Below are 13,739 nucleotides of genomic sequence, written 5' to 3' on the forward strand. Positions count from 1 at the left end.
CTTCACCTAACAACAACATAGACCTACTGTAGGACCCATAACTTCTCCTAACAATAACATATACCTACTGTAGGACCCATAACTTCACCTAACAACATAGACCTACTGTAGGACCCATAACTTCACCGAACAACAACATAGACCTACTGTAGGACCCATAACTTCTCCTAACAATAACATAGACCTACTGTAGGACCCATAACTTCACCTAACAACAACATAGACCTACTGTAGGACCCATAACTTCAGCTAACAATAACATAGACCTACTGTAGGACCCATAACTTCACCTAACAACATAGACCTACTGTAGGACCCATAACTTCACCTAACAACATACACCTACTGTAGGACCCATAACTTCACCTAACAACAACATACACCTACTGTAGGACCCATAACTTCACCTAACAACAACATAAACCTACTGTAGGACCAATAACTTCACCTAACAACATAGACCTACTGTAGGACCCATAACTTCACCTAACAACAACATACACCTACTGTAGAACCCATAACTTCACCTAACAGCATACACCTACTGTAGGACCCATAACTTCACCTAAAAACAACATAGACCTACTGTAGCACCCATAACTTCACTTAACAACAACATAGACCTACTGTAGGACCCATAACTTCAGCTAACAATAACATAGACCTACTGTAGGACCCATAACTTCACTTAACAACAACATAGACCTACTGTAGGACCCATAACTTCACCTAACAACATACACCTACTGTAGGACCCATAACTTCACCTAACAACAACATAGACCTACTGTAGGACCCATAACTTCACCTAACAACAACATAGACCTACTGTAGGACCCATAACTTCACCTAACAATAACATACACCTACTGTAGGACCCATAACTTCACCTAACAACAACATAGACCTATGACTATAAATAATTTAATATTTACAGGTGAAACATGGAAACTAAAATGTCTTTGCATGACATTTCATAACCTGATCACCAGATAATTTTGTGAATAATCCCACTAGGCTACTCTGTAATGTGATGTCATTCTAAATGTCCTGAAAAACGGAAAATAGCTCACACAAGCCCATCCATCAAGGAACAGTTCTCTCTCTACACATGAGCTAAGTATCTCCGTGTCCAAACAGACTAACGTGACCCTACTGTAAATCAAGCAGACAATAACACATTATAAACACCAATTTGTTAGGGATGTTGGATCCAACGTGGAGCACGGCATAACTGTCCTTACCAGAGTAATGAATGAAGAAGCACTTTGGTAGTTGTTGCATGTCGTGATGTTTGTCATGTGACTGGCATTCAGAAAATGATTTCCTGGATCAGCTGATGATAGTTGAACATGTGACTGTTACTAAATTGCTACAGTATTAAGAATTATGTGTAATTATTGAACCAGTTATATGCATATCATATTTTCTGGGCCCGAGTAGCAGGCAGTTTAATTTGGGCACGCTTTTCATCCAAAATTCCAAATGCTGCCCCCTACCCTAGAGAAGTTAAGCTCGAGACCTTGGGTCTCGACCCCGCCCTGTGCAACTGGGTCCTGGACTTTCTGACCGGCTGCCCCCAGGTGGCGAAGGTAGGAAACAATATCGTCACCCCGTTGATCCTCAACACTGGGGCCCCACAAGGGTGCGTTCTGAGCCCTGAGTTCTGAGCCGTTTTTAGTTCCTCGGCGTACACATCACAGACAAACTGAAATGGTCCACCCACACAGACAGTGTGGTGAAGAAGGCGCAATAGCGACTCTTCAACCTCAGGAGGATGAAGAAATTTGTCTTGTCACCGAACACACTCACAAACTTTTATAGACGCACAATCGAGAGCATCCTGTCGGGCTGTATCACCGCCTGGTATGGCAACTGTGCACCGCCCTCAACCGCAAGACCCTCCAGAGGGTGGTCCGGTCTGCACAACGCATCACCGGGGCAAACTAACTGCCTATGACGCACGGCCATCGCTCATCCATGTATTTATATGTACATATTATTATTCATCCCTTACATTTGTGTGTATAAGGTAGTTGTTGTGAATTTGTTAGATTACTTGTTAGATATTACTGCATTGTCGGAACTAGAAGCACAAGCATTTCGCTACACTCGCATTAACATCTGTTAACCATGTGTATGTGACCATTAACATCCGCTAACCATGTGTATGTGACCATTAACATCCGCTAACCATGTGTATGTGACCATTAACATCTGCTAACCATGTGTATGTGACCATTAACATCTGCTAACCATGTGTATGTGAACACTAACATCCGCTAACCATGTGACCATTAACATCCGCTAACCATGTGACCATTAACATCCGCTAACCATGTGACCAATAACATCCGCTAACCATGTGTATGTGACCAATAACATCCGCTAACCATGTGTATGTGACCATTAACATCCGCTAACCATGTGACCATTAACATCCGCTAACCATGTGACCAATAACATCCGCTAACCATGTGTATGTGACCATTAACATCCGCTAACCATGTGTATGTGACCATTAACATCCGCTAACCATGTGTATGTGACCATTAACATCCGCTAACCATGTGACCAATAACATTTGATTTGATTAGACCTGACCCCGCAACATGCGTCAGTTTTGTCAATTTATTCATTGTCTTTTGTTTGTCATTGTTGACGCACACCTGATTACACATATAGAAGTAGGACTAGTCTACCTGGTTACACATATAGAAGTAGGACTAGTCTACCTGATTACACATATAGAGGTAGGACTAGTCTACCTGGTTACACATATAGAGGTAGGACTAGTCTACCTGATTACACATATAGAAGTAGGACTAGTCTACCTGATTACACATATAGAGGTAGGACTAGTCTACCTGATTACACATATAGAAGTAGGACTAGTCTACCTGATTACACATATAGAAGTAGGACTAGTCTACCTGATTACACATATAGAAGTAGGACTAGTCTACCTGATTACACATATAGAAGTAGGACTAGTCTACCTGATTACACATATAGAAGTAGGACTAGTCTACCTGATTACACATATAGAAGTAGGACTAGTCTACCTGATTACACATATAGAGGTAGGACTAGTCTACCTGATTACACATATAGAGGTAGGACTAGTCTACCTGATTACACATATAGAAGTAGGACTAGTCTACCTGATTACACATATAGAGGTAGGACTAGTCTACCTGGTTACACATATAGAGGTAGGACTAGTCTACCTGATTACACATATAGAAGTAGGACTAGTCTACCTGGTTACACATATAGAAGGAGGACTAGTCTACCTGGTTACACATATAGAAGTAGGACTAGTCTACCTGATTACACATATAGTAGTAGGACTAGTCTACCTGGTTACACATATAGAGGTAGGACTAGTCTACCTGATTACACATATAGTAGTAGGACTAGTCTACCTGGTTACACATATAGAGGTAGGACTAGTCTAACTGGTTACACATATAGAAGTAGGACTAGTCTACCTGGTTACACATATAGAAGTAGGACTAGTCTACCTGATTACACATATAGAAGTAGGACTAGTCTAACTGGTTACACATATAGTAGTAGGACTAGTCTACTTGGTTACACATATAGAAGTAGGACTAGTCTACCTGGTTACACATATAGAAGTAGGACTAGTCTACCTGGTTACACATATAGTAGTAGGACTAGTCTACCTGGTTACACATATAGAGGTAGGACTAGTCTAACTGGTTACACATATAGATATAAGTAGGACTAGTCTACCTGGTTACACATATAGAAGTAGGACTAGTCTACCTGGTTACACATATAGAAGTAGGACTAGTCTACCTGGTTACACATATAGAGGTAGGACTAGTCTACCTGATTACACATATAGAGGTAGGACTAGTCTAACTGGTTACACATATAGTAGTAGGACTAGTCTACTTGGTTACACATATAGAAGTAGGACTAGTCTACCTGGTTACACATATAGAAGTAGGACTAGTCTACCTGGTTACACATATAGAGGTAGGACTAGTCTAACTGGTTACACATATAGTAGTAGGACTAGTCTACCTGGTTACACATATAGAAGTAGGACTAGTATAGCTGTCCTGAGAACAAATGTAGGCCTATAAATATGCCCATTTGGGGATGTCTGATTGTGAGTTGTGGAGCTTCTCAAAGTAATGTTTATTTTTCACCTCAAACAGCAAGTAAACAAAGTCTAATCAAAATCAATTGCAAATGAGAATAGTTCCTCAAAGTATTTGAAAAATATTTCCAGCTCTCGCCCTTTCGATAACCACTCGGTATTAAAGGGAAAAATGTAAAGCTCTGATCCAGTGGAAATGTTATAAAATACCTGATTACTTCTTATCCCTTTCACAAATAGCCTACAGCTGTATCGGTCGAGAACTCACTGGCACGGGAAACTGAGGGCCCAGAATATTTTATACAATGTTTCAAGTTCGTTATGGACAGGCCATGTGATTTATAGGACAGTTATTAGCAATGTTTTTATTTGTTGGCTTTATGGAGGCTATTTTTTACATAGTTGGCAATGGCAATAAAAGTTATTTAGATTTGTATAATTGTCATTTAGATAGAATGTAGATTAATCACAGACAATAATTTTGAGATACTATTATAAATTAAATGAAACTGTTCCAGTAAAATGAACATATGAAAATCATAACTGGCACCAGATCAGTATACAGGAAAACGTATTTAGCCAGAAATCTTGCTTGTTTGTAGGTGACCAAATACTTATTTTCCACCATAATTTGCAAATAAATTCATTAAAAATCCGACAATGTGATTTTCTGGATTATTTTCCTCGTTTTGTCTGTCATAGTTACTTCATCATAGTGTACCTATGATGAAAATTACAGGCCTCTCTCATCTTTTTAAGTGGGAGAACTTGCACAATTGGTGGCTGACTAAATACTTTTTTGCCCCACTGTATATAGTTTTTTATGACAAAACGTTTTTTACAAATCCGTCAAGACACCAATTTAGACTTTACCGTGAAATGCTTTACTTACAAACCCTTAACAAACAGTGCAGTTCAAGAAGAAGAAAACATTTACCAAGTAGACTAAAATAAAAAGTAATAATAAAAAGTAACACAATGAGAATAACGAGGCTAGGCACCGGTACCGAGTCAGTGTGGAGGCTATATACAGGGGGCACTGGTACCGAGTCAGTGTGGAGGTTATATACAGGGGGCACCGGTACCGAGTCAGTGTGGAGGCTATATACAGGGGGCACCGGTACTGAGTCAGTGTGGAGGTTATATACAGGGGGCACCGGTACAGAGTCAATGTGGAGACTATATACAGGGGGCACCGGTACCGAGTCAGTGTGCGGGGGTACAGGCTACTTGAGGTAATCTGTACATGGTGGGGGCGTAGTGACTATGCATAGGTAACAAACAACCAGTGAGTAGCAGCAGTGCACAAAAGGGAGGGGGGTGGGGGGGGTCAATGTAAATTGTCCGGTGGTGATTTTACAAATTGTTCAGCAGTCTGATGGCTTGGGGATAGAAGCTGTTAAGGAGCCTTTTGGTCCTAGACTTGGTGCTCCGGTACGCTTGCTGTGCGGTAGCAGAGAAAACAGTCTATAACTTGGGTGACTGGAGTCTCTGACAATTTTGTGGGCTTTCCTCTGACACCGCCTATTACATAGGTCCTGGATGGCAGGAAGCTTGGCCACAGTGATGTACTTGGCTGTTCGCACTACCCTCTGTAGAGCCTTAGGGTCAGATGGCGAGCAGTTGCCATACAAGGTGGTGATGCAAGGGGTCCGGATGCTCTCGATGGTGCAGCTGTATTACCTTTTGAGGCTCTGGGGACCCATGCCAAATCTTTTCAGTCTCCTGAGGGGGAAAAGGTTTTGTTGTGCCCTCTTCATGACTGTCTTGGTATATACCCACGTGGGTGATTGAAAGATGAACTGAGGTCCACACTCCAGTCCAGTTGATGGTGGTAATGCACCTTAAAGTTGGTTTCCAACCGCCATATAAAGTCCAAAGAAGAAAAAGAAGCCTAAAGGAAGGTGAAATTACGAGAAACGAATTTGGTTTACCGTTTGGGGTATTGCAACTGGTTACTTATTTTGATGTGATATGAAAGTATTGTGTGAAATTATTCTCAATTGATATGAAAGTGCAGCGATTTATGTTTCTAGAAATGTATCGCAATTGAGAATGGATTCACATTTAGATGGAATATTTGACTATTTTAGAGCCAGTCTACCTCTGAATATAACATACAGTCCTTGGACCTTGAGGAGTAACGGGGGCAGCAATCAGCAGTAGAAACAATAACAAAGCGTACTCCCTGCCCATTTCAGTAAAAAGCATATTGGGCTAAGCTAATAGGAGATATTGAGGACTACAGTATTTCAGGCATTGTCATTAGATGCATTTGATCAATTGTTAACGTTTTGTTGATGGTCCACTCTTGATGTTCTACACGTTACAGTGTAGCTTCAGACATTCCTACAGAACAACATTAAAGTGTAGAACCCCTTTACTGCATATTGGTTCAACGACTGCAGAGACGGTACTTACTGGTGTTAAACAGATCTCCAACCTCCTCTTCTTTCACACCAAAAACTGCATCCTCCTCTTTCTCATCCTCCTCCTCTTTCACTCTGAACGCGTCTTCCTCTTCTTTCACTGAAACGTCTTTCTCTTCTTCTTTCACTGTAACAGCCTCACCCTCTACTTCTTGTTTTACTGTGACATTCCCCTCTTTCACAAGAGCTTCTTTCTCCGTCCAGCAGACCGCCTCTTCTTTAACAGGAGGTGGGATGTTTAGGGAGCTCATGTTCGGGGATGTTAGCTAGCTAGCTATCATTAGCGACTAGGCTAGTGCTAACTAAACCAGCCAGCTACTATAGCTGACTAATACAAAATAACGTAATATTATATTAAATAGGTTAACAAGTTGATACGACAGAAGTGTGTCGAAAACACAGTAGCTAATATACACCGAAAGCGTATAAATAGCTTGAATCTTTCGGCTATGTTGGCTAGCAAGCTACCGAGGTGGTTGACGAGCTGTTTATGAAGAACCGTCCACTAGGTTATACGTCACGCTGGCAGCATCGCCTGAAAGACGCACATCGCCGTCTGCTGACTGGAGGGGAAACGCAGTTGAGGATCATATTTTATTTTCAGACAAAGATTATTTTAAATGGATTTAATTAAATAATACCATTATATTGAGACATACAGTGTTGTGAGATTGTTAATAAAATTGATAATAGACTAATTTATATTATTATTATTACATTTTTTTTTATTGAAAAAACGATCTGAAAAGACATATTTTCAACTTTCACTTTCAACCGAACATAGATTCAATGTCTCTTGAATGACATTTTGCTAAATGGGATTAGTGCAATATCAAAACACAGTTTTAATGTGTCCAAATCAATAACCAATATGCAGAAACAGTTTGGGATATATTGAAAACCTAAACATTTTGGAGTGTTTCATTGTGATTCCAGTGGGTCACCAACGTGGTAAACAGCTAGCTACATTGTGATTCCAGTGGGTCTCCAACGTGGTAAACAGCTAGCTACATTGTGATTCCAGTGGGTCACCAACATGGTAAACAGCTAGCTACATTGTGATTCCAGTGGGTCACCAACGTGGTAAACAGCTAGCTACATTGTGATTCCAGTGGGTCACCAACGTGGTAAACAGCTAGCTACATCGTGATTCCAATGGGTCACCAACGTGGTAAACAGCTAGCTACATTGTGATTCCAGTGGGTCACCAACGTGGTAAACAGCTAGCTACATTGTGATTCCAGTGGGTCTCCAACGTGGTAAACAGCTAGCTACATTGTGATTCCAGTGGGTCACCAACATGGTAAACAGCTAGCTACATTGTGATTCCAGTGGGTCACCAACGTGGTAAACAGCTAGCTACATTGTGATTCCAGTGGGTCACCAACGTGGTAAACAGCTAGCTACATTGTGATTCCAATGGGTCACCAACGTGGTAAACAGCTAGCTACATTGTGATTCCAGTGGGTCACCAACGTGGTAAACAGCTAGCTACATTGTGATTCCAGTGGGTCACCAACGTGGTAAACAGCTAGCTACATTGTGATTCCAGTGGGTCACCAACGTGGTAAACAGCTAGCTACATTGTGATTCCAGTGGGTCACCAACGTGGTAAACAGCTAGCTACATTGTGATTCCAGTGGGTCACCAACGTGGTAAACAGCTAGCTACATTGTGATTCCAGTGGGTCACCAACGTGGTAAACAGCTAGCTACATTGTGATTCCAGTGGGTCACCAACGTGGTAAACAGCTAGCTACATTGTGATTCCAGTGGGTCACCAACGTGGTAAACAGCTAGCTACATTGTGATTCCAGTAGGTCACCAACGTGGTAAACAGCTAGCTACATTGTGATTCCAGTGGGTCACCAACGTGGTAAACAGCTAGCTACATTGTGATTCCAGTGGGTCACCAACGTGGTAAACAGCTAGCTACATTGTGATTCCAGTGGGTCACTAACGTGGTAAACAGCTAGCTACATTGTGATTCCAGTGGGTCACCAACGTGGTAAACAGCTAGCTACATTGTGATTCCAGTGGGTCACCAACGTGGTAAACAGCTAGCTACATTGTGATTCCAGTGGGTCACCAACGTGGTAAACAGCTAGCTACATTGTGATTCCAGTGGGTCACCAACGTGGTAAACAGCGAGCTACATTGTGATTCCAGTGGGTCACCAACGTGGTAAACAGCGAGCTACATTGTGATTCCAGTGGGTCACCAACGTGGTAAACAGCTAGCTACATTGTGATTCCAGTGGGTCACCAACGTGGTAAACAGCTAGCTACATTGTGATTCCAGTGGGTCACCAACATGGTAAGTGTAACACAACTCTTTTTTGTTAGTCACTTTTTGTTCAATCACATTAATAGTAACTCTTTCAATTCAGAGCCTGGATTTTCCCCCTGAGGCTAATATCCATATCATGTTGAAATCAATAGAACAGGGGACAAACATTTAGGGTTCGACATTGTGACATCATTAAAATACTCCTACTACAATGTTAAAATATTCTACATTGTGACATCATTAAAATACTCCTACTACAATGTTAAAACATTCTACATTGTGACATCATTAAAACATAATTAAAATACTCCTACTACAATGTTAAAACATTATACATTGTGACATAATTTCATTATTTCATTGATATCATGAAACAACTCCTTCATGTATGTATTTTCTGATGTTTGATCAGAGACATTTTACTAGAGTATCTCTTCCCACATTGATCACAGCTATGAGATTTCTCTCCTGTGTGTCTTCTCTGGTGCACTGTCAGATTGCTAGATTGACCAAAACTCTTCCCACATTGACCACAGCAATAAGGTTTCTCTCCTGTGTGTATTCTCTGGTGTGAAGTCAAAGAGCCAGATGTAGTAAAACTCTTCCCACATTGATCACAGCTATAAGGTTTCTCGCCTGTGTGTGTTCTTTGGTGTAATGTCAGGTGGCTAGATTGGCCAAAACTCTTCCCACATTGACCACAGCTATAAGGTTTCTCTCCTGTGTGTGTTCTCTGGTGTATAGTCAGCTGGCCAGATGTAGTAAAACTCTTCCCACATTGATCACAGCTATAAGGTTTCTCTCCTTTGTGTATTCTCTGGTGTAAAGTCAGAGAGCCAGATGTAGTAAAACTCTTCCCACATTGATCACAGCTATAAGGTTTCTCTCCTGTGTGTGTTCTCTGGTGTAAAGTCAGAGAGCCAGATGTAGTAAAACTCTTCCCACATTGAACACAGCTATAAGGTTTCTCTCCTGTGTGTATTCTCTGGTGTATAGTCAGCTGGCTAGATGTAGTAAAACTTTTCCCACATTGATTACAGCTACAAGATTTCTCTCCTGTGTGTATTCTCTGGTGTAAAGTCAGCTGGCCAGATGTAGTAAAACTCTTCCCACATTGATCACAGCTATAAGGTTTCTCTCCTGTGTGTGTTCTCTGGTGTGTTTTAAGTTCTGATGAAGATGTGCAACCTTTCCCACAGTCAGAGCAGCAGTGAGATTTCTTCCCTGTGGGTCTCTGCTGGTGTTTCTGGTGTTCTGATGCGGAGAGACTCTTCTCTCTCTGCCTCTTCAGCATCATGATATTGTTGAGGCTCCCCAGAGGATCCACGATTGTCCCGTCTCTCATCTGTGTGAACGACAAAGTCAGACAGATGGTTAAAGGCCCACAACAGCAGAGATCCAATGTTCATTTGAGGTAAAAGGTGATGCCCAGAGTGTACCCATGACGTTGTACAACAACTGACGTCTATTAAATTTGACAATTAAGACAGTCAAGATAGCAACAATAGTCATATTTTGTCTTGTTTTTACATTATTGGTAACTAGAAATAAGTTACTCAAGTTGTTGAAACTCTAAGCAGTGTGCCAGACGACTATTGGTTTCCAATATAGGCCACTTTCTGTGTTTGATAAAATTGCGTCACGAGGTCAATGCACACACAATTTGATTGCAGAAACTCCTCCCTGCTAATTAGGAAACCACTAGTTATGGATGTAGTATATCTGCCTGGAGCAAAAAATGGTGAGTGAAGATTGTAGTTTTTCCACAATGTATTCTGAATATTACAGCGCAAGATCAGGAGTGCTACTCAAGGAAACTCACATTAAGCTCTGTGTCTATTTACTAATTCACCACCGTGGGGGAAAACGCAGGGGAGTTCTCATAGGCTGACAGCAATAATAGCCTCCATTTCCAGGTTGCTTATGAGTGAATTTCACACTACTTTTGGATTATAACTGTAAGGCTCGTTTTGAATCTCCTGATTAATATGTTTGTGATATTGTCGCAAATCAACTGCTTTATACTTAAAAAACACTTCAACCAGTAAAATGCTCTTTGGCTTTGCTTTTCCATCAGCCTGACAAAGAGGGTTTGTACACTAAGTGCTTAACAAATTGGCCCATAACTTCACCAAACAATAACATAGTAGGGGTCGACCCATTATGATTCTTCAACGCCAATACCGATTATTGGAGGACCAAAAAAAGCCGATACCGATATTTTTTTATTATATATATATATATATATATTGTTTATATATTTGTATTACAACGATACTGAATGAACACTTTTATTTTATCTTAATAATAAATAAATAATGAAACATTTGGTTTAAATAATGCAAAAACACAATGTTGGAGAAGAAAGTGCAATATGAGCCGTGTAAAAAAAGCTAACGTAAAAAAAGCGATGTAAACAATCTTTTAACATATTAATATTTCTCTCTCCATTTGTATTTCATATGCATTTGTATTTATTTATCTAATATATTTTTTTACCTTTATTTTACTAGGCAGGTCAGTTAAGAACAAATTCGTATTTTTAATGACAGCCTAGGAACAGTGCCTGTTCAGGGGTAGAACGACAGATTTGTACCTTGTCAGCTTGGGGATTTGAACTTGCAACCTTTCGGTTACTAGTCCAACACTCTAACCACTAGGCTACCCTGCCGCCCCGAATGTTCTCATAGGCACTATAGTATTGCCAGCCTATTCTTGGGAGTTGATAGGCTTGAAGTCATAAACAGAGCTGTGCTTCAAGAATTGCGAAGAGCTGCTGGCAAACGCAGGGAAGTGCTATTTGAATGAATGCTTACGAGCCTGCTGCTGCCTACCACCGCTCAGTCAGACTGCTCTATCAAATATCAAATCATAGACTTAATTATAATATAATAAACACAGAAGTACAAACCTTAGGTCATATTCAATTCAATATCGCTCTTCACAGACCCAGGAAGGGGTGGGGCCAATCAGGTGTTGTACCTCGTTTCCCTCGTTCAGGAAACAGTAATTATAGTCAAAGTTACACTTCCTTTCAGTCAGTCAACTTCGGGACAACATACTATGGAGAAATACAATAATTCCCCATGCCGACCCAAACGGATACTAAATGAAACGTCCCCTGGCAGATCACCCAGACCTGACCCCGCAAGATGCGTCAGTTTTGTCAATTTATTCATTCTTTTGTTTGAAACACTCCTGTCAATGTTGAGTAAGGACACACACCTGATTACGCATATAGAAGTAGGACTAGTCTACTTGGTTACACATATAGAAGTAGGACTAGTCTACCTGGTTACACATATAGTAGTAGGACTAGTCTACCTGCTTACACAAATAGTAGTAGGACTAGTCTACCTGACAACACATATAGAAGTAGGACTAGTCTACCTGGCCTGAGCACAAATGTAGGCCTACAAATGTGCCTATTTGGGGATGTCTGATAGTATTTCTGATTGTCTTAACGCTGCACCACTAATGAGTTGTGGAGCTTCTCCAACTAATTTTTTCTTCACCTCAAACAGCAGGTAAACAAAGTCTTATTAGAATCCATTACGAATGACAATAGTTGCTCAAAGTATTTGTAAATTATTTCCAGCTCTCGCCCTTTCGATAACCACTCAGCATTAAAGGGTAAAATGTAATGCTCTGATCCAGTGGAAATGTTATAAAATACCTGATTACTTCTTATCCTTTGCACAAATAGACGACAGATGTGTCTGTCCAGAACTCACTGGCGCGGGAAACTGAGGGCCCAGAATATTTTATACAATGTTGCAAGTTTGAGGACCCAGTTTATAGTTGATAGAATGTTTCAAGTTCGTTGTTGACAGGCCATGTGCAGCCAATGGGATTTATAGGATATTTATTTTTAAATCGGGATATTTTCTACCTGCAGGCTGCAAATGTTTTTGTTTGTTGGTTTCATGTAGGCTATTTTTACATAGTTGGCAATGGCAATAAAAGTTACTTTTAGATTTGTATAATTTTCCTTTAGATGGAATGTAGATTAATCAAATACAATGATTTTGAGATACTATTATCAATTAAATTAAACTGTTTCAGTAAAATGTGCAAATAAATAATAACCGGCACCAGATCGGTAGAAATGGTAAGATACATTTGCACTCCAAATGTAGGTTGCCGACTGCTTGTGTAGCCTATTACCAGCAACGTCAGAACGTATGAAGGACAGCAAGAGGTGGTGGTTCAGGAAGAGTTTATTCTCTTCTGGTTGGGCGATATTGATGTAATGGCATGAAAATAAATTGGCTGAATATTATACAATGACTTATCAAGAGCTCTAACAATTTGACCCCCACAGGAAATCTTCACTGGCAATTCTAGAATATACTATATATCCTAGAAACCTGTTAAACTATAATTATGACATCATGGATGAATTCTAGAACATACTATATATCCTAGAAACCTGGTTAAACTATCATTATGACATCATGGATGAATTTTAGAACATACTATATGTCCTAGAAACCTGGTTAAACTATCACTATGACATCATGGATGAATTCTAGAATATACTATATATCCTACAAACCTGGTTAAACTATCATTATGACCTCATGGATGGCCAGTTCTTGTATTCATAGTGTAGTGAATTCAGGGGGTATCCCTGAGCTGGACTCAAACCTGGGTCCAGCGACTGTCAAGCCAACACCTTATAACTGTTACACCAAGATGTCTGAACTTCTTGACGAGTTCGCTAGGTGTTGAGTTAGGGTTGCTACAATAGCTTTCTCTATGAATTTGAGAGTGGTTACATTTCTCCAGCCCCATCCCTCAGCTGTTTACCAAACCAAGTCTCTTGGCAGCCATTTTGTTCCTGTTTAAATACTAGGTTGTCCCTTTAAAAAAGCCACACAT

The 13,739-nt window shown here is 40.4% G+C and overlaps 3 protein-coding genes across 2 annotated transcripts in view; 1 reads left to right on the plus strand and 2 right to left on the minus strand.

The window, feature by feature from the left end:
* LOC139548377 (zinc finger protein ZFP2-like) overlaps positions 1 to 13,739 on the plus strand; it is a 372,237-nt gene that overhangs the window by 346,451 nt on the left and 12,047 nt on the right.
* LOC139548823 (zinc finger protein 180-like) overlaps positions 1 to 13,739 on the minus strand; it is a 223,334-nt gene that overhangs the window by 208,552 nt on the left and 1,043 nt on the right. The window lies entirely within an intron of this gene.
* Positions 7,324 to 13,234, minus strand: LOC139549505 (zinc finger protein 180-like). Its single transcript, XM_071360079.1, has 2 exons — positions 11,767 to 13,234; positions 7,324 to 10,200 (listed from the first exon to the last, which is right to left on the minus strand). Exon 2 carries the CDS (start codon positions 10,198 to 10,200, stop codon positions 9,238 to 9,240), a length of 963 nt encoding a protein of 320 aa, XP_071216180.1. The 5' UTR covers positions 11,767 to 13,234; the 3' UTR covers positions 7,324 to 9,237.

This window comes from Salvelinus alpinus, chromosome 2 (genome assembly GCF_045679555.1).
Source record: "Salvelinus alpinus chromosome 2, SLU_Salpinus.1, whole genome shotgun sequence".
Classification (NCBI taxonomy): Eukaryota; Metazoa; Chordata; class Actinopteri; order Salmoniformes; family Salmonidae; genus Salvelinus; species Salvelinus alpinus.